Source organism: Leucoraja erinacea, chromosome 10, assembly GCF_028641065.1.
Source record: "Leucoraja erinacea ecotype New England chromosome 10, Leri_hhj_1, whole genome shotgun sequence".
Lineage (NCBI taxonomy): Eukaryota > Metazoa > Chordata > Chondrichthyes > Rajiformes > Rajidae > Leucoraja > Leucoraja erinaceus.
The window spans coordinates 25,277,170-25,304,279 of NC_073386.1; the positions used below are offsets into that span (position 1 = coordinate 25,277,170).

Genomic DNA, 27,110 nt, shown 5'->3' on the forward strand with positions numbered 1-27,110 from the left:
AATTTCCAAATGGCTCTTATATGAAAACGATAGAATGATAGAGCCAGACCAGCAAAATATTTCCCGTATAATTTATTACTGTGGGCAGCATTTTGCAAGTCATAAAATTACAATATGAATTACACAAAATACCTTTTGATTTCGGAAGAAAATTAAACCAATTGAAACGCTTATGTCCAATCGTAAAACTTTGTTTTTAAACTTCACTATTTTAAATGCTTCCAGCAGAAGTATTTCACTTGAATAATTATTATATGTGCAAATATGGCTCCAATAAAAACAAAAAGTAATTATTCTGGCCTGCTTTGGAGGGTAATTGAGCTTATAATTTTGCATTTTTGTAAAATTATCCCTAGTTAACTTTATAATTTTAAATCAATTATCGATAAGAACCTTTGGATCATTGGTTATAAAAGTATTATTAAACACTACGCTATTTTAGATTTACTACCTTTAGTACAACATGTAATTTGCTTGTACTTCTGACATTGTTTTTAAGTATTAAGTTGATGAAGTAAGTATATCAGGCAGCAAAAGATTTGAATGTTACCTTATGTGAGAATAAAACAGGATATTGCAGAAGAAATGATAAAGGAAAACACATATACATGAGTTTGAGAAGGTGACAGAAAATGCATGGACATAGTTCCATAATGTTCATTTTAAGCAATTATGTCTTAAAACAAACTTGTGAATTTTTTTCCTTCATGGAATCACAGATCAAAGGTTTCAGGGGCAATTTGCAAAACTAAATCCACCACCCATATCTTGGGAGCATCATTCTGTTCCTCATTTTCAAGCACCGTGGCCTTACAGAATGCCTCAAAACTTCATTCAGCAGGGAAATACGAACTATCCTCAGCAGAACAAATCCTACTACTCTCAAGGTACCAATGACAAGAAACCACTCTGATTTGTTTAAGTATTGCTAAATATAGGAATATGGCTTCTTAGCTTGTTTGTATTCCCAATAGTAGTTTTAGTTTAGTTTAGAGATATAGTGCGGAAAAAAACCCTTTCAGCGCACCGAGTCCGTACCGACCAGTGATCCCCCGCACATTAACACTATCCTACGCACACTAGGGACAATTTACACATACACCAAGCCAATTAACCTACAATACCAGTAGGTCTTTGGAGTGTGGGAGGAAAGGGAAGATCTCGGAGAAAACCCACGTGGTCACGGGGAGAACATACAAACTCCGTACAGACAGCGCCCGTATTCGGGATCGAACCCGGGTCTCAGGTGCTGCAAGCGCTGTAAGGCAGAACTCTACCGCTGAGCCAATGTGCCGTATTATAAAATATTTTTGAAACAAGTAGTTCCCAAGAGAATTTTAGTCATCTTCCACCCCATATAATGCACATTTTACATTAAATGATACACATTAGGATCCCTTGGTTTTGTGTGGCAGATTTTTTGAGAGAAATGCAATAGAAAAGATAATCTTTAAACTCATTGGTTCCCACTCTTCCTCTCTTATTCTAATTGATCAAGATTTTCTTTGAAAGCCTAGATTATTGTATGTACATTATGATTGATTAGAATGGATAAGGGAGTGGAAGGGTCAAGTGCCATGAAATCTAGAATTAATGACGAGTAAGATCAACATCTAACTATATATACTGTAAATGGTAAAGTATGTTTGTTGTCCACCTCCGGGTTAGTTGAAGGGGACTTCTTTCTGTATGCAGAGCAGCTTGTGTTTGATAGGACTGAATATTGTAGTAATCATATTTATGTGGAATTTGTGAATGTGGTATTGTCATTAATGTCGTAATTTTTTCAAGTCCATCATAAACTTAACATTACATTCTTATAAAGTAGATGTACATTTTGCTGTAAAACCTATATATGTGCCTACTTTGGCAGGTTCTACAATTCACAATAACCAGCGTTTTCCAATCATGCAGCAAGGAAGAATACGGATGAACTACATTCAGCAAAAGAAGTGACTTAAGTGGAAATCCACATAATATACAGTTACAGATCTTATCTGGGAAGGGAAAGAACAAAATTATTTTAAGATTGTTTTTAAACTGTATGATTTGTATATAGACGAAACTTGATTGTAATTTTTAATAGTTTTTTGTTGCAATGCACCAAAATGTGATTTATGATACAGATCACATCTATTTTAATGCCTCCCATTTTTGAAGGTGGGGTAAAATCATTTTTTGTTTGATGCAAATGTAAAAAAAAGCTTTTTTAAAAAAAAAAACTGGATTTATTTTCTCTGTTGTATGCATACTTTGGCTGCCTCAGACTTTGTATATGGTTCTTAAAAAAAGAAAATATGGTTTAAAGATGGTCAGCTGTGTTCAGAACAGAAGTATATAGTGCCAAAAGCCTTTTAAAAAATAAACTGTAGCTTTTTAATAATTCTGTATTACATAGTTATTTCATAGAACAGATCAGCACAGGAACAGATCCTTAGGCTTACCATGTCCATGCTGAACATGATGCCAAGTTAAACTAATCTCCTCTGCCTATACATGATCCCTATCCCTTCATTCCTGCATATCCACAAGCCTATCCAAAAGCCTCTTCAATCCCACTGTCGTATCTGCCTTTACCTCCCTCAATGCCATTAGATATTAGTTAATACCCTCTAATACAGACAGCATTCTGGCAAACTTCTGCTCCCTCTCCCAAGCCTGCTCATCCTTTCTGTAATGAGGTGACCAGAACAATACAATCAGTTTTATTCGTCACATTACACATAAAGTGCAAGTGAAACTAATTTGTCAGCAGCGGTACAATGAGAAAGGACACAGAATACACGATAAAAATTTAACACATCCACCACAGCAATCATCACTGTGGTGGAAGGCACAAAAATTGGCCAGTCCTTCTCCATTTTTCATCAGCACATAATGCTCCAAATGCGGCCTAAGCAAAGTAATATAAAGCTGCAACATGACCTCCTGATTTTTATAGTGCCTCAACCGATGAAGGCAAGCATACCATGCACCTTCTTTACCACTCTATCTACTTGTGTTGCTTTCAGTGAGCTATAGTCATGGCGCCAAATATCTCTCTGTACATCAATTCTGCTTTGATATAAAAATAACCTTTGGATACCAAAGGTTATATAACCTTCAGTGTATACATTCCTCATACATCCTCATACATTCGACCTCCCAAAGTGCAACATCTCATTTGCTTGGATAAAATTCCCTCTGCCATTTTTCCACCTATACCTGTAGCTGATCGATACCCCGCTGTATACTTTGACAGCCCTGCTTACTGTCCGCAACTCCACCCATTTTGTGTTGTTTGCAAACTTACTAGCTAAACCATATACATTTATGTCCAAGTCATTTATCTGTATCACAGAGGGCCCAGCACAGATTCCTGCAGGACTCTACTGCTCACAGATCTCCAGCCTGAACTCTCCAGTCCTCCAGGACCTCGCCTATGGCCTGAGAAACTAAGAATCTTCATCAAGATCCCTGCAATCTGTTTTGCCTCTTAGTAACTTGGGATACATTCAATGAGGCCCTTGTGAATTTATCCACCATAATGGTCTTCAACAATCCCAACACCACCTTTTTTTGTGATCTCAAACTGCCCTTGCATGTTACTATCCCCCCCCCCCCCCCCCCCCCCCCCCCCCCCCACCCCCCCCCCACTGATCTCTGTCGTCCACATTCTTCTCATTAGTGAACACAGGTGCAAAATACTTGTTCGATACAGATACTACATACTCTATTCCAAGCATAAGTTCCCTCCTGTTTCTTTGAACAGTCCTACCTTCTCACTGGTTATCCTCTTGTTTTTAAATGTACATTTAAAACGTTTTTGTTCTTTAATCCAACTCGCCAATGACATTTCATTGCCCTTTTTGGATATTCTAATTGAATGCTTGAGTTCTTTCCTCTTGCTTTATTTTCCTCACAAGCCCTGTCTGTGCACCTCCACATACGCTTCATCTCTTTTTGAACTAATCTAATTCTTTATTCTCTTTGGTCATCCAAGATTCCCTTATCGTTTCTCCTTACTGGAACTTGCTGGTCTTGAACTCTGATCACCTGGTCTTTAAACAACTCATAACAACGTCTCACCCCTTCTCTCATTGAAGGATCCCTCACCCACATTACTTCTGTGTTCCCTAGTTCTACTCTTGCTCCTCACGGAAGGATACAGTTCCCCTGATCCTCACCTTTCACCCCACCAGCCTCCGCATCGCAACACATCATCCCGATATTTCCATCACCTCCAAGATGATCCTACCTTGTCACATCTTCCCATCTCCACCACTTTCTAGTGACCACTCCATCCACAATTCCTTGATCATTCATCTGTTCCCAACCAAACTACCCCCTCCCCAGGTACTTTCCCTTGCAACCACAGTAGATGTAACACCTGTCTCTATACCTCCTCCCTCGCATCCATCCAGGGACCCCAGCAGTCTTTCCAGATGAGATATTATGTGCACCTCCTCTAACCTCATCTACAATGAGACCATAGACTCAGGGCGACCATTTCACTGAACACATGCTTTTGGTCAGTTATTCACCATTTTAATTCCCCTTCCCTTACTGACATTACTGTCCTGGGTCCCTCCATTGCCAGAGTGAGCCCACACACAAACTGGAGGAACAGCACCTCATATTCCGTTTGGGTAGAATATGAACATTGAATTCTCCAATGTTAGGCAATGGCTTGGCAATTTCTCCCCCAATCAGTCTGAAGGTGTCTCGACCCAAAACGTCACCTATTCATATTCTCCAGAGATGATGCCTGACTTGCTTTGTGTACTTTCACACATCAGATACGGATTCACCCAATAGCATTTCCCTGGCTACTGTCTATTAATGCTGTAATCCGCCCTCCCTAGTTTAACACCTTCCAAGTTCCAGACTTTATTCAAAACCATGTTAAAACTTATGAAGATGTGATCACTCTATCCAAAATAATCTTTCCACTGAAACAACAATCACTGGGCCAGGCTTATTCCCAGTACAGGTCCAATATGGTCCCTCTTCAAGTTGGACTACCCATATCAATATCAGTCTTTCAAGTAGAAATTGGAATATCAAGTGGATTCTTCAGCTGCATATTTAAGATGCACAAAGAATGAAGTACAATATCTGTATGATGGGGAAGTGGCCAGAGGGAAAATATGATACTTTGTAGAATCTTGTTTACCATCATATTCCATTCTCCATTGCCACATTTTATCCATTCCTGCTACAATTACTTTTCACCCTCGCTCAAAATCCTAATGCTAAGAAAATCCTTTACTGTGTTCTCTGTCATAATATAAAGTTTACTTTATTTATATTATTACTTCTCAAGATCATTGTAGAGCAAGGTTTGCAATCTAACATAATTCAGATATTGTTGCAGCTAATCATTTTCTAAATAATTCCAGAGCCTCTACCCTTCTAATCTTCATAGAAATATTTTCCAAGAACTGATTACTACTTGAAGAATGTTCTTAAAACTTTCCTATTATTTTAAATTTGTGCAATTTTGTCCAGTTTATACACATCATTTAAATTTTACTGAAAATAGCTCCAATCTGAATCATAAATAACCTAATACTGGTACACCTTGCACCTGACACACATTACTCCCACAGCACCTCTACTTTCTTAACATTTTAAAGTTATTTGGCATGTCACCAAATAAACTTCCACAGATGCATTGTAGAAAGTATCCTGGCTCTTTGGAACACAACGTGGTACAATTCCAGAGAAATGCATGAGGCTGTAACTTGGTGAACTCAGTCCGATCCATCACAGGCACTACCCTTCCCACCATCGAAAGCATTTACCAAGGTCTTGTCTCAAAGCAGCGGTAGCTTTCATCAAGATTCTCTCCCTTTTGGCCCAATCCCTTTCTCAATGCTACTATTGGACAGGAGGTACAAAAGCCTGAACGCCTACATCAACAGGATCAGGAACAGCTACTTTCCACAAACCCTTACCTTTTGAACCGGCTTGCACAAACAATCCCAATCCTACCTTGGCAATGGAACACTATGGACCACCTCTATCACTACCATAGGTTGGTTTTCTATTGTGTTTTGCACAATATTTCCACTATCTAGAGAATTTATGTATCATTTATGCTTTCATGTTGTCCAAATTTATATGCTTGTGATGCTGCGACAAGCAAGATATTTATTGTACCTGTGTATATATATGACAATAAATGTGACGTGCCATTTTCCACCTTCACACTTCCAATACACATTTTTTACATCTCAAATGCCACTCTCATTATGTGACTACATGCTCCTGTAGTACTAAATCATTCTTAGTATTTCTGCCTATCAAGGTAGTTGAAACAAATACTACTTGAAGACAACTACAAATTTAAAAAGTTTCAACAGTATAACATTAATTTAAACTGTAAGATATTTAAATGATTGACATTACTACATCCACTGCTTGAAATATGTGATCAACACTAAAAATGGTTTACAAAAATTTTACACCATAACATAAAACACGCATTATGAACTGTGTGCCATAAACTGTGTACTCCAATTCATTCTGAGCCACATAAAGATAATATTCTTGAAATATTTTCAGGTATACCCAATCCTAGGTTCCTTTTGTAACTCATACCCCAAGGGTTATTTCAGAAATGTGATATCTATTCAGATTGACAGAATACTTGGCCAACATGGCAGGGAGTCATTAAAGTAGGACCAGATTGGAGAAGGGCCTTTGCAGCTAAGATGAAATGGAAAAAAATACATAGCTTGATCCAAATATCAGAATACAGGGAACTCAATGGGCTGTGAGGCTGGATGATGTATGATGAAGATTTTGAAGGGGACTATGCAGGATGATATTTTGGAGGAAATGGAACACTGGTCATTGAGCACTGTCGATGAATGGCAGCAAAGACTTGGTATGGTTTAAGATAAACCAACAGGATGCTATTAAGAATGGAAAGGGTACGGAAACAATTCACAAGGATTCTACTGGACTGGAGGACCCGAGTTAGAAGGACAGGCAGGGCAGACTAAACATCATGTGGGGAATATCTGTAAAATGCTACTACAGCTTACCTCAACATCTGAAATGACCAAGTAACAGTGCAGTGACAGCAGCTAACTCTCATAGCATAATCCAAGGTTGCAGTTGGTTTCTGTGCCACTCTTTAATTTGAAATTGTTTACTAGCTTAAAATGTGTAGTTTATGTGTACAGCATAATGTTTGGGACAAAGACCCATCATTTATTTAATTGCCTCTGTACTCCACAATTTAAGATTTGTAAGAGAAAAAAAACACATGTGGGTAAAGTGCACATTGTCAGATTTTAATAAAAGCCATTTTTTTGGTTTCGCCATGTAGAAATTACAGCAGTATTTATACATAGTCATTGTCTGTTTCCTCTCCTCCCCCCCCAATTTCAGGGCACCATAATGTTTGGGACACTTGGCTTCGCAGGTGTTTGTAATTGCTCAGGTGTGTTTAATTGCCTCCTTAATGGAGGTATAAGAGAGCTCTCAGCACCTAGTCTTTCCTCCAGTCTTTCCATCACATTTGGAAACTTTTATTGCTGTTTATCAACACGAGTGCCAATGAGTTAAATAAACCATTATGAGACTGAGAAACAAGAATTAAACTATTAGTGACATCAGCCAAACCTTAGGCTTACCAAAATCAACTGTTTAGTACATCATTAAGAAGGAAGGGAGCATTGGTGAGCTTACTAATTGCAAAAAGGGGGGGGGGGGAGAGAATGTATAAACACTGCTGTAAGTTCTACATAGTGAAACCAAAATGTATAAAAATGGCCCATTAAAATCTGACAATGCATTTTAACCACATGTGATTTTATCTTTTACAAATCTCAAATTGTGAAGTACAGAGGAAAATAAAGCAATTATGGGTCTTTGTTCCAAACATTACAGAGGGCACTGTAAACATCTGAAAAACTCTAGATTCATGCTTTTGTCTTGCTGACAGCATTCAGTTTTTGTAAATCCTCTGCCTAGTTTGTCAATAGACATAATGTACTCCAGTTGCATGAGAAGGGAATGCTCCATGATACATCTTTTTGTCTAATATCATAACCTTTAACAAATCCTATGAAAGAATAATTTTGTGTAATATACATTTTTTTTTAATTCTATGACACTTCAAAGTCAATGAACTATTTTTATTGATGTCCACAACAATGAGAAAAATGGATACTTCAGTGACGTTGGTTGAATACACCATCGTCCAGAGCACCAAAACAAAACCTCTCTTTAAATTGTTGACTATATCTTTTTTATGTACAGGCTTACATTACATGCTCAAGTCTTCAAGGTTTGAAACCAGGCAAATTTATTACCACTGAATGAAGGCTGGCACTAACCAATTTGTTGGAATCATCAATTAATTGGATTGTGTTTAAATTTCTGGTCTGGTCTATTGAACCTCAAAGGAAACAGTTGTTGGCTTCAGATGGTCATCTCATCATTACCTATCCGTCGCAAATGTTCTGCATCAATTTTTGAAGACTGACAGGAAAAATAGCATGATATTACACTAATCTACAATTTTAATACAGGAGCCAGAAGAGGTCAGGGGCATTTTAACAAGTCAGATATGCTTTGTAATAAAATCATGTTTACATACATAACAGCTCAAGTCAGTTCAGACTGAAGCACATTGATCGTATAAATATAAAAAGGCGTTATGTCAAAATTTCAAAAAGTGGGACAAAAATCTCTAAATTAAGTTTAATTTCCAAGAAATGGTGCATGTTTTTAACAGATTATTTTGTTTTTTCTCATAACTCCTGATTGTTGGGAATCATGGTATACCTCCATGGTAAACTAAGTTCTTCCTCTGACATTTTTCACTGAAAAGTAATGGATATAAATCTTGAACGGGAGATTTAAATACATAATCAATACAGACATTCCAGTTTAATGCATGTATTTATCAAAGATTTTTATAATCACAATATGTTTCCAATATCCCCTTTTAAAATTGTTCATTTGTATTTTGCCAATGAGGGTGGACGTTCTGTGGTTAGCTAGGTCGTATACACAAAATGGTTATGCACTTTAGTTGTACAATACATACATGGCAATAACATTTTCTACAGTACTGGCTTTTAGTTCTTAAAATAGTATGAGCTTTGACAATCAAAGACTCGGAAATTGGATAAATTGCTTCTTAAATGCATCTTTGTATCACCATTGCGTAATTTAGGTCATTTGTCCAAATATTAGCCAAAAAATAATGAATTTGCACCTTGTTTCAAAACCATAACATTATCAAATTCAAGTCATAAAAATTAAGTAACTTTAAATGGTACTCAACGTTCTTTGTATTCCCTTTTTTTTAAATTACTCTGCCTATTCCAAAAAGTTTAGTAGATTTACCATAGTGCTTTTGTAACTAAAATTAATTCTTGCAAATAACATCTTAGAATTAATACCAAAGACACCATTTGTTAACATCAGAGTTTTATCTACAAACAAGTCTTGTGATCCACTGGAAATGTATATTTGACAGTTTGTGGAACCTTCATTCATTTCCTCTTCGGCTCTTCTTGTGACTCTTTTTTGATCTAATAACAATGTAAAAGTGATTAGCAATAATGCACAAAGTTAATGCAGATTAATAAGAAAAAGTTGTGTCAAACTAACATTACCTTTCAGGTGACTTGGAATGACTTCTGTGTCTATGACTTCTGTGATGACCTATTTAAAATGTATAACAGGTATTAGTGATGGAAGTAGACATTATATAAGTAAGCCTGATAAATTTTCCCCAAAAGATTATGTAATATAATCTTTTTTATATAAAGCAATATAACCAAAAAGTAACTATGTAGAACTGTTCAAGAATAAACACAGTGGTGTGAATCAGTCACAGCATCTAAAATAGACGAGGACGCGACAGATTTAGATATTTGTTTTAATCCATGAACTGCTTAATCACGTGTAGTTGCAGTTAACCTGCAGATTTTTCTAAAACAAACAAACTTCACATTGCCATGGCAGAGTATGAACTCAGGATTATTAGTCTGAGCCTTCAGGTTACTAATCCTTAACATAATGACCACACACCCTGTGATATCAAGTGCAAGGCCATTTTCAGCACATTCCTTCCATACTAGGCGGGCTTCTCAAAGGCTATTTAAATTAGAATACTTAACACATGGTTCTTTCGCCAGCTTCCAGCTACCTGTCACTTTAATTTTTTATCTCACTCCCACTGACTTATTTTTTGACCACCTTCACTGTTCCAGTGAAGCACAGTCATACAGTTATACAGTGTGGAAATAGATCCTTCCGCCCAACTTGTCCACACAGGCCAACGATGTCCCAGCTACACGAGTCCCACTTGCCTGCGCTTGGTCCATATCCCTCCAAACCTGTCCTATCCGTGTACCCGTCTAATTGTTGGGATATTCCCAGCCTCAACTATCTCCTCTGGCAGCTTGTTCCATACACCCACCACCTTGGTGTGAAAAAGGTACCCTTCAGATTCCTATTAAATTTTTTTCCCTTCACCTTGAACCTATGTCCTCTGGTCCTCAACTCCGGGCAAGAGACTCTGTGTATCTACCTGATCTATTCCTCTCATGATTTTGTATACCTCTATAAGATCCCCCCTCATCCTCCTGTGCTCCATGGAATAGAGACCCAGCCTGCTCCACCTCTCCCTATACCTCACATCCTCTAGTCCTGACCATATAACCATATAACAATTACAGCACAGAAACAGGCCATCTCGACCCTTCTAGTCCGTGCCGAACACGTATTCTCCCCATGTCCCATATACCTGCACTCAGACCATAACCTTCCATTCCTTTCCCGTCCATATAACTATCCAATTTATTTTTAAATGATAAAAATGAACCTGCCTCCACCACCTTCACTGGAAGCTCATTCCACACAGCCACCACTGAGTAAAGAAACACGACAACATGCTCGTAAATCTTTTCTGAACCCTTTCAAGCTTGACAATATTTTTCCTATAACATGGTGCCCAGAACTGAACACAATATTCTAAATGCGGTCTCACCAACGTCTTATGTAACTGCAACATGACCTCCCAACGTCTATACTCAACACAGGCCAAAATGCCAAAATCCTTTCTGACCGCCTTATCTACCTGCAACCTGACCCTCAAAGAACCATGCACCTGCACTCTTAGATTCCTTTGCTTTACAACACTACCCAGAGGCCTACCATTTACTGTGTAGGTCCTGCCCTTGTTCGACATCCCAAAATACAACACCTCACACTTCTCTGTATTAAATTCCATCAACCATTCCTCCGACCACCTGGCCAATCAATCCAGATCCAGCTGCAATCTTTCACAACAATCTTCACTATCTGCAAAGCCACTAACTTTTGTATCATCAGGAAACTTGCTAATCTTGCCCTGTATGTTCTCATCCAAATCATTGATGTAGATGACAGTAACGGGCCCAGCACTGAACCCTGAGGCACACCACTAGTCACAGGCCTCCAATCCTAGAAGCAACCTTCCACCATCACCCTCTGCTTCCTTCCATGGAGCCAATTTGCTATCCATTCAGCTATCTCTCCTTGGATCCCATGCAATCTAACCCGCCAGAGCAGCCTACCATGCCACACCTTGTTGAGTGCTTTACTAAAATCCATGTACACATCTACAGCTCTGCCCTCATCGAGCTTTTTGGTCAGTCCTTAAAAAAAATCAATCAGATTTGTGAGACATGACCTCCCACGTACAAAACCATGCTGACTATCCCTAATCGGCCCTTTCCCATCCAAATGCCTGTACAACATGTCCTTCAGAATACTTTCTAGTAACTTTCCAACTACAGTTAAGTTCACCGGCATATAGTTCCCAGCACAACATTTACCACCCTCCAGTCTTCCGGCCTCTCTCCCGTATTTAAGGACGACTCGTAAATTTCAACCAGGGCTCCCACAATTTTCTCCCTAGTTTCCCGTAATGTCCTTAGATATATCTGATCATAGTGTCAATGAATACATTTTTTTTTTAAATCATTATTTCACTAGGAAGTGATAGTGATTTTTTAAAAATGTATTCAATAATCTGCACTAGTTTCTGCAATTAGAGGAGATCACATTATGAGCATCAAGTGCAATGCACTGAATTGGAAGCACAATGAATGAATCACCACTTCATCTCAAAGAAAGATAGGGGCCCTAAATGATACGAAGGAAAAAAGGTAAAGGCATAAATGTTCCATAACAAGGCTCCGTGAAAAGGAGTGTGGATGGAGATGGATGAGTGAACCAAGGAGCTGTAAAAAATAAATATCCTTTGGAATGATGAAAAGGAATGTCTAGATGCCACTGGTTGTGACATCTCACTGAAGGTGGTGGACATTATAGAGGATGATCCATCGAACACATGAGATGGAAGATGAAGACAAACAAACCTTATTTTTGCTCTGGATGGGAGAAGTACAGTGGAGTCTTAAAATAGTCATAAAATTGAGAAAACATAAAAAGTAAATTCTACCATCCTCACCAAAACTACACGCTACATAAGAGTTCAGTCTTCACGATTTAAACAGCAAGACATTGATTTGTAAACATGCCAAGAATTGTACCTGGAGATTTGGACCTCGATCGGTGACGACGATCCCTGGATCGACTACGGTGACGTCTGGGACTTTTGCTGCGATGTCTTTCACGACGTGGTGATGGGCTTCAGTAAAATAAAGTGAGAAATAAGTAGAAACAAGGAACTGTTGATGCTGGTTTACAAAAAAAGAAACAGTGTTAAAGTAACTCAGTGGGTCAGGTAGCATCTCTGGAGAACATGGATAGGCAACTTTGCAGGTGGGACCTCTTTTCAGATGGATGGAGGTTAGAGGAGAAACAACAAATAGCACGCAGGAAGCATTTTTGTAAATTTTAGGAAATACCATCAAATTCCAGGAATTTGGTGATTCTATTTAAGGAAATTATCTCTGACCAGTGTGGAAGCACTGGTCAGAGATAATTCAGGTAAATTTGAGAGCAAGGTGGAGATTAGTGGTGAAGTAAATGAATTCTGCACAGGTCCATGAAGCAGTTATCGATGTAGCGGTGACAGATGAATAACTCTACATCATCGAGTGCCCAGAACTTATTTTGGTGTGGGTATAGGGCCACACCTCAATGTGATTGTGGGTGAACCACAATGTAGAGCTCATCTTCCGTCGCCTCCACCTCTAGGCCTTTTCCAAGCCCCCCCCCCCCCCACCCAGCACCTCATATTCCACTTGGATGGCATTTAACCCAACATATTAACACCAAACTCTCCAATTTAGGCAACCTTTAACAACCACCCTATTCCACCTTCACACTGATTTCTCCCTCCACCTACATTCCTTCCTCTGGCTTCACAATTTGCAACTCTTCATTTTGTCACACTTTTTTTTCATCTCTGGCCTAAAGTAAGAAATCAGCCTGTTTAAAAGTAGTGGGTGCTCCAGCATTTAAAAATAACAATATTGAAAAACACACGTACCTTCGTCGCTTGGGAGATCTACTTCGTCTGTAAATTGACAGATTAAGAAATTTATTATTTTTGTACTCTCCCTAAAGCAGAGTATACAATTGACAAAACAGTGGTACATTGCGTAAATTTTCGCAGACAATATATTGTGATATATGAATGCTTTAGCTCTCCAGCAATGTTAAAAGCTAATCAAATACATTCTGAAAAGATCTAACCACTGACTACTAGATCAATTGTGTGGCCACAAGTCCAGAGAATCTTGAGAAAAATAAGAGAACACTTCAAATGCAGTATAGCTGAAGTAAAATAAAACAGTCAGAAATACTCAAGGTCTTCAAATAAAAGTATGCCTAAACCGATGAAATGATGTTGAAGACACTACATTGAACTTGATATTTGAATACACTTTTCCCATTAATTTTAAAGAACATGTTTCTGATTTTACTTCTTAGCTCAAGAGTTTGACAAAAAGATCTGAAATAATAATCTATTGTTTTACCAACAATTGAATGTTAAAGATGATGAAATCGTAATGTACACTTTTAAGCCCTCTCTCCACCATCCAGAAATAGTTCTTATCATCTTGCCTCCTCTTCCTCTGGGCCCATGTGATCTTTCTCCCTGTGCTCTCAATGTCTTGCCATGTTGATCTTTGCATGAACATTCTCCCCTGCCCACCCCAATCACTCTCTGTGGGTTGTAGGATTGTATTCCTTGTTGACATACAGTGCCCTCAATAATGTTTGGGACAAAGACCCATAATTTATTTCCCTCTGTACTCCACAATTTGAGATTTGTAATAGAAAAAAAATCACATGTGGTTAAAGTGCCCATTGTCAGATTTTAATAAATGCAATTTTTATACATTTTGGTTTCACCATGTAGATTTTTTCTATTACAAATCTCAAATTGTGGCGTACCGAGGTAAATAAATAAATGAAAGTTCTTTGTCTCAAACATTATGGAGGGCACTGTAGCTCATCAGCTTCATCAATTAAAGTTTACTCTCCATTGAGATATCAATTATTATTTCTTGCTGACATTAAGCACTAGTTATTACAGCAATAAAAGACTAAGTTAAAGACCCATCTCAAAGTCAATGAACTATGGAGAAAATTCATAAAAGTTGTAAACCGGGGGGGGGAACGTGTACACCTGAAATATTAATCCAACTGTTCTTTTAGTTGCCCATGAATTGATTGTGAATTTCCAGCACTTTGTATGTTACTCATCAATGAACAGTTAAGCTGGTAAGAACTTTCTTACCGCCTTGGTGTTTTGCTTCGGCTTCTCCTATACCGTGGAGAGGGAGATCTATGAGGCCGATCAAGATCTCGGTAACCTCTCCTTGGGGGCTCTGGTGTTGGCATTCTGTTACCCTGGAAATTAGAGCACATAATATAAATTAACTTTCTTGGTAAAATTAAGATAAACGTAAATTTAAATTTATATGGTAAGCTTGCATTGTATAGCTATCCGTTAAAATCACACACAAAATTAGCTCCAGTAGGAGTACATTTTTCTTTAATCTAGGGAATGTATACTTGAAATAGAATGTATATAATATCTAAGCTACTTTCAGACAGAAATGCTAAGAACTGCATGTGCATAAAGTCTCACAGTTCTACTTTGGGCCTACGGGGTGAGTTAGATCAAATACTCTGCTCTTGCCTGTGACAAAGTGTTCAATATGCTACAGATAGGAAAATAACTTTGCCTTCTAAAATAAAGAAAAAACAGTCTGTACATAGTTTTGTTCAGACAATCAAGACTTGACAGATCTCGCCTAAAAATAAGAGCGGGAATGGGTTCTAATGATTCCAAGATAGATATTTAGGAAAAAAATCCAAAAATGTAAAAAGCACAGATGGATGTATTGACGAAGGAGAATATTGTAGCACTTGAACGACCTTGAACAGAATCTACAGGTCTCACTCCACCCCATCCCTCTTAGTGAACATCATTTAACAAAGGTAGACAAAAATGCTGGAGAAACTCAGCGGGTAAGGCAGCATCTATGGAGCGAAGAAATAGGTGACGTTTCGGGTCGAGACCCTTCTTCAGACTATCTTCTTTAACGAAGATAGTCACAAAATACTGGATGTAATTGCAAAGTACTACACGAGCACTGTACATCCATCTTTACAAAGAAATAAGATCTTCTGTAATCTCAGCAAGAGATGCAAATTTTAGTTTAGTTTAGATATACATCGCGGAAACAGGCCCTTTGGCCCCCTGGGTCCGCGATCCCCGCATATTAAAACTATCCTACACACACTAGGGACAATTTTTACATTTACCAAGCCAATTAACATACATATCTGTACGTCTTTGGAGTGTCGCCCAATATAACTTTTTGAAGAAATAACAGACGGGAACACTGATGGAAATTTAGTTGATGCAGCTTGCAAGGGCTTACAAAAGGCAATCAATTATAAGCTGCCACATAATAACTTCTCATCATGACTGAAGATCCTGGAGTGAAAGGAGCTGCACAGCAGATCTTACATTACCGCTCACTCCAGAGTCCCAGCATTAACTTTGACCCTGGGTGCTGTATGAATGGACCACTCTCCCTGAAACTATGTAGGTTTCCCTCAGGTGCTCCAATTTCTTCTAAGATAGGCTGAATGGTCAAATGGCTAACTAGCAAAGGGTGTAGAAGAATTGCCTGACTACTGTAGGTGGGCTGACAACCCAAAATGTTTCCTGTTCTCTTTCCAAATATGCTGCCTGACCTGCTGAGTTTTTCCAGCATTTTCTGTTTGTTCTCGATTGAAGGTCACTGGGAAAATAAACAACAGTGACACAAGATAAGGATGTTGTGGTTTGGGTTTGGATTTTGAATACACTGGCAGGAAGTTATTGGTGCAGATTTAATTGCAGCATTTAAAATGAAGCTGGTAAGAATCAGATAGGAAAAACTTACAATGATAGGCGGGTGTATGGGACTTGCTGGATTCTTTACATGGACTCAATAAGCAGAACAGCTTTCTTCTATGTTGAAACTATTTTACGGTTCTGTAATCTAATATTAGGTATCTACACACACCTTATCATCTTCATCCTCATCTTCACTTGTGTCTACATCGTCCATATCTTCTTCCAGAGCACTGACTCGTGTATCCAGCATCTCTGCTTCTTCCAACACATAACGTTTCTAGATGATTAAATTCATAGCAATAATTACAAACCGTTGTGGTACAAAGTTTTATAACTGTACAATTCATAATGCACACAAGGGGTGACTCAAATGCATTGAAGGCTTAATTTAATGTGGTAAACCACCACAGGTTGGCACAGTGACCCACTTGGTAGAACTACTGTCTCAAAGACCCGCGTTTGATCATGGCCTCGGGTGCTGTGTGTAGTTTGCACATTATCCCCATGACCACGGGGGTTTCCTCTGGGAGCTCCGGTTTTCTCCCATATCCCAAAAATGTGCGGGTTTGCTGGTGAATTGGCCTCTGTAAATTGCCCATGGTGTGTATGGCATGGATGAGACAGTGGGATAATATAGAACTAGCGTGAATGGGTGAATTTATAAACTAAATTAACCGATTTCACTTCTCAAAAAGAGTAATGGTTCAGAAAGAAATAATAAATAGGCTGCAAAAGAAATACCATGTACCTGAAGTCTGGGCAAAATGATATCACAAACACGCTCTTCATGGAGTAACTCGTCCATAAATTCATCAACATGAATTAGTTCAAACTCTTGAAGAAAAAACATGAGAAACAAGGCAAAATTATATAGCTAGACCAGAAACAAAAATCTCAGAAAATGTTGGAAATATTCTGCAAATGTCCAGCACCTGCAGAATAGAGTGCTTTTATACAGCAAATCTGCATTATTTTATTATAAAAATTACATATAATCTGGTTGGTGCTACTTTAATTCCAAAAATTGACCAACTTGTTTTAAATAAAGATGAATCAACCAAAACTAGCGTAATATTTTGGTGAATTAAGGAAAATTTCAGCTATAAGTACTGAATAAGCTACTCTGTTTTTCTTTTTCTATGGGGAGACTTAATTGGAGTGTATATAACTACCAAAGCCAGAGAGGGATAAAAAGCAGTTAACCTATTTTCCTTAACAGATTGTTCAAAAACCAGAGGGAATATTGTATTAACTGGTAGAAAAACTATGAAGGAGATGAGGAAAAGACTATTCCCACAGACGGTGATAGGGGACAGGAACTCTCTACCTAAAATAACGGAGGCAAAACCGCTCATGCTTATAACTATAGACCTGATCTTGGATGTGTATTTATTTGTTTGTGTGTGATCACATCTTTTCGAAAAAACGACGCTCTAACGGTAACATTTTTACATATTCCGGTAGAGATTTATCCCATGAAGTCAAAAATCACCCCATCTGAAAAATTCATACATTATTTCTCGAGTTATTAATCAAAATGTTCAACAATCTGAAGACGGAAAAAACCCCTGCTTTTTCCCTGTGCTTACTTATAGTTGTGACGTCACAATGGGATTTTAGCCCTGCTCGCAACATTGTTGCTATCCAAGTACACCGAGTCCTGGTAGCCCTAGCAAGTGCAAATTGATTTTTTTTAAGTTTAAAAATGAGGGAAGGTGCATAAGGCGAAATGAGCAGTTGTCGGCTATGGGTGAGTAGTGGAATATTGCGTTGGGGAACGGGTTGCGTTGGGGGACCAGGCCTCCCGTGTGACATGGACCCAACAAGTCCCACTTGGACTACTCACATTTAAAATGTATACTCAACAGTCTCTTGTGTGATAATCATTTTATCTTTTGAGATTTTGATTCCAATGTGCTTCAAATAATTTCAATAACTACTTACAATCAACACTATATTGCTAGTAAAGTCCTAAGCATGCAAATAATCTTATGGCATATCAAACATGATTAAAAGTACAGAATCCCTGGTATAGTTTAGCTATTAGATTAATGAATATCATAATAATTTACCTTAATACATAGAAAATCAATATTTGTAATTGTAGCTTTTTAAAATGACGCAACGCTGTGATCAAAGAACATTCCAATATAGATGTTTCTCTAAATTTTAGTACAATTATACAAAACAAAATTAGCCTTCACTTTCACTCAGATTATGAGATTTATTTTACCTCCATCTCTTTTTTGCCTCTTCACTTTCCGATAGTCATTATAAAGTGGTTCCAAGTATTTATAACAATCAATAGCAGACCCCGTTAGTCGCATGTACAGTGCACCCAGCAGTCTAACATACCTGGAATTAAACCAATTAGTAAATACGTTGCATATTAAAAGAGCATACTGCTTCATTTAACAAACATTTGGAATCCAAAGAAATTTGATTATATGCTATGAAACTACATACAAGATTTCAAAAAAAGGCACAGTGATGGAATAACTCAGCAAGTCATGCAACATCTCTGGAGGATATGGATAGGCGATGTTTCGAGTCGAGACCCTTCTTCAGACTGATTGTGGTAGGGAGGAGAAAGTTGGAAGTGAGATGGGGGCAGGACAAACCCAGTAAGTGATAGATGGTTACAGGTGAGGGGTGTTGATTGGCGGATGAGTGGACAAAGACTAGAAATGAAAAGGAGACAAAAGATTGAATGATAAGGAGAGATGAGGCATGAAATATGAAGCCAAATGATAGCATATAGGTGCAATGGGAGGGGTGGGAAAAAGTGTAATACTCCAACTACTCAGCGGGATAAAATGTAGTTCCCAACAGATTGTTCAAAAACCAGAGGGAATATTGGGACAGGAACTCTCTACCTAAAATAACGGAGGCAAAACCGGCTCATGAAAGGACTTATTTCTCGAGTTATTAATCAAAATGTTAGTACAATCTGAAGACAAAAAAAACCCCTGCTTTTTTCCCTGTGCTTACTTATAGGGTGGGAGAGTGTAAAAAAAATGGTTGCACATCCAGGTCCTGGGGAGCCGCGAGCGCAGCAGGAATATCAATGTAGGTGGCAGTGGGGCCTCGGCAGCAGCGTGAGCCTTGGCGGCGGTGACCGATCAGTGGTCGATGAGGTTGTTTGGGGGTGTTTGGGAGGGGAGGCAATGGGGACCCGGCGTGGGTGGACCGCCATGATGAACAATGGAGGACCCAGCATTTGGGGGGGGGCACACTAGAATCCTCTGCCCAGGAGATAAGCCTGCATTTATTTGTTTGTTTGTTTGTTTGTTCGTTCCAGTAGGCGCTGTAAAAGAGGGGACTAAGAGGGGTTTGGGTGAGAAGAGATGAGTGATCCAAGGAGTTGCAGAGGGAGTGGTCTCTGCAGAAAGGGGTGGAAATGGGAAGATGTGACTGCTGGTGTAATTATGTTGAAGGTGGTGAAAATATCAGAGAGTAATGCGTTGGATGTGATGTCTGGTGGAGTGAAAGGTAATAACCAGGGGGAGACATGGGTGAGGAATCCATCTACAATAGAGGGGTGGGTGGGAAACCATGTTTACCAAAGACATCTTGGATGTCCAAGAAAGGAAAGCCTCATCTTGAAAGCAGATGTGGAGGAGATGGTGAAATTTAGAGTAGGGGATGGCATCTTTGTAAGAGATAGGAGATGCAGTACAGGTAAATTTGGAGGTCAGTGGGTTTACAATAAATATCAATCGCCAGTCTGTCCCCTGTGATGTAACACACAAGATAAACTTGATTTAACATTATACCCAAGGCTCTAGAAGTTGAAAGCATCAGCTAGAAAGTAATATCCATCATTTATTTTCTTTGGTTAGCCCAGAGCAAAAAATATCACATTTTGTCATGTTTTTGAGAAAATGTATGGTGTGAAAGGTTTTCATAATTTCACTACAAAAAAAGCAAGCTTCTGCTGAGGAAAACTCCACAATTAGATTTTCCCCACTCAAACTGACAGTTAAAACCTGGGCAAGTTATGTTACCAAGAATGGTATCGCAGCTCAGCATAACACCGCACAAAAAATCACTGGCTGCCCACTGCCTTCCCTGAAGGACATCTTCAGCTCTCGCTGCCTTGGCAGGGCAGCCAACATCCTGAAGGACCCTTCCCACCCTGGACACAACCTGTTCCACCTGTTGCCCTCTGGCAGATGGTACAGGTCTTTCAAAACTCGCACAAACAGACTCAGAGACAGCTTCTACCCCATAGCCATACGTGAACTTAACAATGCAAAATAAGAAATAACACTCACATTCAACTGAATGGTTCTACCTCAGCTGCTATTGTTATTTATCTATAATTTTTCTTTTTATACGTATATATTTTTACCTTTTCTTATATATTTAAAATTGCTCTTGTGAATCACACCGTGGGATTGACTTTTAAATTTTGTTGTATATGTGCAATGACAAGAGATTAATTCATTCATAATTTTCTTCTTATCTATGTCTCCATGTGCACATTTTCAGCAGGTTTATAATGACTATGGTATATCAAATTTAAGCGAGCTGGATTATAATGGGACTAGGAATAATGGACTCAGGATGTTTAAAAACATTAGTTAAATGAAAATTATACATACTTAAAATCTTCATTTTTTATGAATTCAACAATGATATCCTTTTCAGGCTGAATCTGGAGCATCTTGAGAGTCAGGCAAAGGAATGGGGAAGGCTTAATGTTCCCACCATATACACCACCAACATATTTTAGTTCCATAGCTTTGTCCACAACCAATTCCGCTAAAAAGTAAAAATAAATTTGTTACTATGTCTCCATAGTACTGAACAATTTCTGAGAAATCAAATATATATTTCTCTGTGTTCAGAAACATTTTATAGTAAACTTCATAGGATTACAGCAAGAGAGGCACTAACATAACACAACTAACATAACATATAGACCGTGGGCCGAGGTGCTTTTTTGTTTCATTTTGTGACCCAAATCACGTATCTACCTGTATTTATAACATATTGTGTAGAAATATTATAGAAATCATACCTGAAACTCGTCAAGAACAAAACCTGCACATATTTTTAAAATATGTACAAAACCTCCAATTTTTTGAGTAGTAATTGTCCAATCAAAGGACGTTTGACATTGAGTCGGACGCCAATGGACCAATCACGCACTTTGTTTCAGGCTAGTTAGGCAGGGAGCCCACATCATGGTGGAGAGTATTTCTACTGATGCTAGTGTTACTGGAGACTCCGATGAAGGTTCTTTGGCCTTCTGTGCAATACATGTCGTCGAAACTCACAGCAAGGTAATTGTATTTAGTGAGAAAAGCATTAAGAAGTCTGAAGAATGTGCAGCTAAGTGGATAGAAGTGGAAGAAAGTCTCAAAAGCAAAGTCGCTGCTAAGGTGCTGCAACACAAAAAGGACAGCCAAGTCACGGGACCAGTGAAACATTGTGAACACAGCAACTGGAACTAGAAGGTAAGATCTAAAGTCAGAATTTATGAAAAATAACCTGCATGGACTTTAATTAATTACATTTCAACCTCTTATATTGTGAGATATGAGATCTTGAGGCTGAAGTTGAGGACTTGAACTTTGTCTTTCCTGAACAAATTAAATTAAAAGTTGTCAGTAATGTCAGCTTGTTGAAGTCAAAGAAGAGTCTTCTTCAACATCGAATCGTGGAGCTGCCTGCGATCATTTGCCGAGAAGAAGTGTTCCGACTGCGGGGCCCATGGGCGGAAATCCTGAGGGGGGGCTGTCCCTCCATGTTTTGAGAGGAGGGAACAAATCCCCCCCCCCCCCCCCCCCCCATGATTTGCAAAACATGTTGCCCCAAAAACGCCCGGGAATGGCTGTAGAGCCCAGGTCAGCTCGCCTGCCCCACACTCCAAAGACGTGCAGGTTTGTAGGTTAAGTGCGGTAAATTGTAAATTGTCCCTAGTGTGTCGGATGGTGCTAGTGTACGGGGTCATTGCTGATCGGCGCGGACACAGTGGGCCAAAGGACCGTTTTCAATCTACTTTTTCAATCTAATGTTACTTTTTCAATCTAATTTTCTAATTAGCTTAATTAATTAGTGTGCAACTTTTGGCACTGATGAGTTATGAATTCCTTCTCAATTATATTTTATCTAAATCTGTGCCCAAATTTCAAGTAGATACCAGACATGGGTCACAAAAGTTAAATTCGAGACACATTTTCGATGCTTGGCCCACGACTTAACAGTAATCATGAAAGACAAGCAAACTCTCTAAATGTGGGAAATCTGAAACATTAACAGGAAATATTGGAAACCCACAGATCTTCCACCCGAAACATCATCAGTTCCCCTCTCCACTTGCTGCAGATGTTACTGAATATTTTTTTGCAATAACTAAATTAACAATTGAATGAGTAGAAGAGTTTGACCAAATCTGAATTTAACATGTGGATTGAAGTGAAAATATTCATGGCTACTTGAGTTTCCCAGATATTTTGTCAATTTATTACAACACATGATTGGGAACAAATGCAGTGTCATAATTTGCACAATATACAAGTTTTACAGAAACCATCCGGATTTGCTGATCCTCAAAACAATTAATTTAATTTACAATTTGCAAAACTGGATTACGCATAAAAGACATGAGGAGGAATGCAAAATTGCAATAAATTGCAGGACAGCAATTTTGCAAGAAAGAAAGAAGGTAAATAAAAAAAAGTATATTAGCTGAATACAAATTGAATTTATAAAATACCTTTTTCAAAAGATTCAGAATTTTACTGCCATGTGAACATATTAGGACAGATAACCAAATGTTTGGAAGGACAAGAGATAGAGAGTCAGAGTTCAAGGGAGGGATATCCTGAGCACAGGGTCTTGGCAGTGATAAAGCCAATTGGTAGAGGTGACTGGAAGAGATTGAAACTAGAAACAGGAGGGAGAAACAGGAAAACAGGAAAGGTTGAGACCACATATGAAGTTCAAACAAGTGTTGTTTAACTGGGAGCTATGAAGTAAAAAAACAATGAGCTGATGGGTGAATGAGACTAGTTACCTATTAGGACAAGGGCAACAAAGCTTTGGATGATCTCATGTTTACAACGAAATAAGGCCAGCCAGATTTGCATTGTTACAAGAAATACTGGCCCATTTCTAAAATTATGAATAATTACTTCAGCTACAGCAAAGGATGAATCGGAGAATGTAATGGTCAGAAGTAAATAGTCTCATATGATCAGAATTTACCTTCGGGGCTGGTATAGCACCAGGGAGCTGAAAGGAGTCCGTGATTAAGAAATAAGGAATGAGATTATAGTCCCTATAAAACTGCAGTATGTGAGAATATAATTGTTCTGGTTCAGGCCCAGTACATATGACAAAGAAACACTCTCAATTCAAAATGTCTGAGAAGCAAAAACAAGCTTAGCTCTTCTTACACTTTAGTCAGGAGAAACCTCTGTAAAGCAGCCCTACAATTAGAGATAATTTAGCAATCAAGAAAGGTGGCAGTGAGGTAGAAATGATTGTCAGGGTTCATGACTGTTGGTTTGCAAAGAGGGGTAATGGCGAAAGGAGGGGGACTCGGAGAGGACAACGATTCACTCAGAGAACTGGTTCTTCTTCTTCTTCTTCTTCTTTGGAGTTTTACGGCAGCCGGCATCCACAATGTTGCATTGCTGCCACCTTCTGGCTTCACTCCACAGTCCTCATGTCTTTATATCCTTTTTATAAGGCCAGAGGCCCTCAAGAAATTAAACAACAAATTTACTCCTTTTCCTTCCCCTCCATACTTTAGAATGTTCTTTTCTGATATATCTGTCATTCCAATTTTCTTCATTTCATTGATCAAAACTCTTCTTTCTGTTGCATATCTTCTACATGCAACTAGAGCATGCTGAACTGTTTCCGGCTGATGGCATTCCTCACACATCCCAGTAGGGTGTTTTCCCAACATTTTTAATGTGCTGTTCAGGTGGGTGTGTCCTATCCTCAATCTTGCTAATACTACCTGTTCTCTCCTGTTCCCCCCTCTTCTTGCTGTAATGCCCACTCTGTTTTGTAGCGAATAGAGGTGTCTCCCCTTTGTCTCCTGTTCCCAGTATTGTTGCCATTCCTGATTTATTTTCTTCCACACAATGTGTCTTCCCTCAGATTTGGATAATTGTAAGTTTACCTCTATGTTCTCTTTTTTAACGGCCTCTTTTGCTAATTTATCCACTTTTTCATTTCCTAGCACACCAATGTGTGCTGGGACCCACAACAAAGTCACGCACTGCCCACTAGGTCAGGCCGCCTTGGGACGCACCAGACTGAGCAAATTCTATTATATATTGGTGAATATATTGCAGAGGTTCTGCTTAATAGTAGTAGAATCTACACTAGGTCAGGCTATGGGACGCACCAGACCAATGTCTGGATTGCAGTCCAACATGGTTGCACCTGTTCGATCCACCTGAACTGCCATCAAAATAGCGTACAGTTCCACTGTATATAATGCCAAATAGTTTTTTGTTCTTTTGCAAATCTCAACATTCAACCCTTGCACTACCACAGCTGCTCCTGTTGTTTCAGCTACTGGGTCCTTTGATCCATCTGTGAAGATTAAGAGGTGTTCCCTGTATCTTATATATATGGTTATGGTATTCTGTTTTTAGGTCCGAATACCTCCCTCCTTTTTGCCTCCCATATCTCCAGATCAACTTTTGGGATGTTTAAGCATATACAGATGGCCACAATACTGCAGGGCAGAACTCCCCTACTTCCATGTCCCTAAACCTCCTCCAACCCAGCCGAAGCTTCCAGACTGAGCCACCCCTCTCTCCCAGCACTCCTGTACTACCTGTTTTTTGCTCTCCATTTAAGGCTTAGCCAGTAATTAGCCATTAGTTTGCAGCGCATGTGGCACCCCAGTTTCCACCTGTAGTAATACTGGAGTCACACCTCCTATACAGATGGAGCTTCCCTTGGACTTTGTCCAACTCGGAAACACCGACTTAGATGCTGATCCATAAGCTATACTGCCATACTCTAGTCTGGATTGATCAATAGATATGTTTAAGCGTAATATATTTCTAAACTGTCACATCCTCTTTGATGGCTTTTTTGCTTTTCCAATGTGTAAAAACCAAAGTGGACTCCCAGGAAACGGAAATCTTTGTCTTCTCCAAATTATAGTTTTAGAATTTAAAAAACCCATTTCATAGAGAATTTAAAACCCCATTTCCCCCCCACTCTTCCACCTGGCCTATCCCTTGCTGTACTTTTTCCACGATAAAATCTATATTCCTCCCCCTTCTCCATAGGCTGCCATCATCTGCAAAGAGCGATCGCCCCATCTCTGGTTGAACGTTTGCAAATATATCATTGATCATGATTGAGAATAGGATCGGGCTTATCGCACTTCCCTGGGGAGTTCCATTCTCGACTACACATTTACTAGAGATGTCTGACCCTATTTTAACTTGGATACTTCTACCGTTAAGAAAATCCATTATCCAGTTAAAAATATTTCCTCCTACTCCCATTAAATGGAGCTTTATTAGAAGACCTTCTCTCCACAACATATCATAAGCCTTCTCTACATCAAAAAATACAGTAACTACAGATTCTTTTTTAACTTGTGCTTTCCTTATATCATCTTCCAAGCACAGAACTGGATCATTAGTACCTCTCCCTTTTCTAAAGCCACTCTGATAATTAGCCACTATACCGTTTTCTTCCATTAGATGCATTAATCTTTCATTTACCATTCTTTCCATCAGTTTACACATGTGTGCTGTTAAAGCTATAGGTCTATAATTTACTGGATTACTTGCATCTTTCCCTGGTTTTCTAATAGGCACAATGATTCAGAGAACTGGTTGAAACGACCCAACATTTTTATGTTGGTTAGTTGAAACAAGGTCAGCTAAGTGCAACCATGACAAGCAAACAATAGAATTTGATTGGTTCACGAGTTGATAGGAGTAGGAGTGGGCGAAGGGACGTCAGATGTTTATAACAGGATAATAGAGATAGATTGCGATATGCATGCTTCTGATAAGAGTGGAGGGCAAGAAAGGCAAGGAGCTCTGGGAGAAATTGAGGATTGAGAACCATTTAGAGAAACATGAGGCAAACAGAGGCAAATAGGGTTAGCTTAGATGGGGCAATACCACAATAAGCCCAGGACCCTGTCATTCGCCGTGTATTTTTCTCTCTGGTTTTAACCACCCAAAGTGCATCACTAACACTGTAATTCCCTTGCCCACTTTCCCAGTTGACTGAGATAATGTTACCACCTTCTTCACTGCCCACTCCACACCAGCTATAACTAAACCGGATCAGACAGTAGAAGATGACAACATTTGTTAAACTTATTTTAAAAGACGCTAATGTCAACAAACAACCACGTTCGCCATCATTCGTTAGCATCCAACTGATTACTCTATGAATAAAGCAGGAAGCAGCGGCCCAACCGCGTTTCAATCATTACTCGGCTCTTACTGGGTCGTTTAATACTCCATCATTCTATACCTGTGAGCCCGAAACATTCTTCCTTCCAGTACTTGGACTCGTAGATACGAGTGCGGATGATTTTCTCGATCAGATACTGCGGGTTGGTCCCGTGGATGCTGTGCGCATCTTTCACCGTCCGGTTCGCCATTGCAAGCCCAGGTTGCTCCGCGCGCGCGGTGACGCCGGATCACCGTTTGGCAGCGCCGCCCAGCGCCGGGCTGACTAACCTGCAGGGGTGTCCCTCTGGAGCCAGGAATCCATCCATCCATCCACCCACCGAGGAATGCCTGGCCTCTCACCACTCAAATGG

At 39.1% G+C, this 27,110-nt stretch overlaps 2 protein-coding genes across 6 annotated transcripts in view; one reads left to right on the forward strand and one right to left on the reverse strand.

Annotated features, from left to right (window-relative positions):
- The window catches only part of LOC129700924 (terminal uridylyltransferase 4-like), a 72,438-nt gene extending 68,829 nt beyond the window's left edge, over positions 1 to 3,609 (forward strand). For all 5 annotated transcript variants that reach the window (XM_055641741.1, XM_055641744.1, XM_055641745.1 and 2 more), the window contains exons 30-31: positions 720 to 887; positions 1,874 to 3,609. In XM_055641741.1, coding sequence (XP_055497716.1) covers positions 720 to 887; positions 1,874 to 1,956 — 251 coding nt within the window. In that variant the 3' untranslated portion in view covers positions 1,957 to 3,609. The remainder of the gene's footprint in view (positions 1 to 719; positions 888 to 1,873) is intronic.
- Positions 3,610 to 9,315: 5,706 nt separating this feature from the next.
- On the reverse strand, positions 9,316 to 26,990 carry prpf38a (pre-mRNA processing factor 38A). Its single transcript, XM_055641746.1, has 10 exons — positions 26,819 to 26,990; positions 20,938 to 21,097; positions 18,564 to 18,685; positions 17,079 to 17,164; positions 16,500 to 16,607; positions 14,714 to 14,826; positions 13,457 to 13,483; positions 12,552 to 12,649; positions 9,624 to 9,672; positions 9,316 to 9,539 (listed from the first exon to the last, which is right to left on the reverse strand). The coding sequence occupies exons 1-10, from the start codon at positions 26,946 to 26,948 to the stop codon at positions 9,497 to 9,499; spliced, it is 936 nt and encodes a 311-aa protein (XP_055497721.1). The 5' UTR covers positions 26,949 to 26,990; the 3' UTR covers positions 9,316 to 9,496.
- Between the last annotated feature and the right edge of the window lie 120 nt (positions 26,991 to 27,110).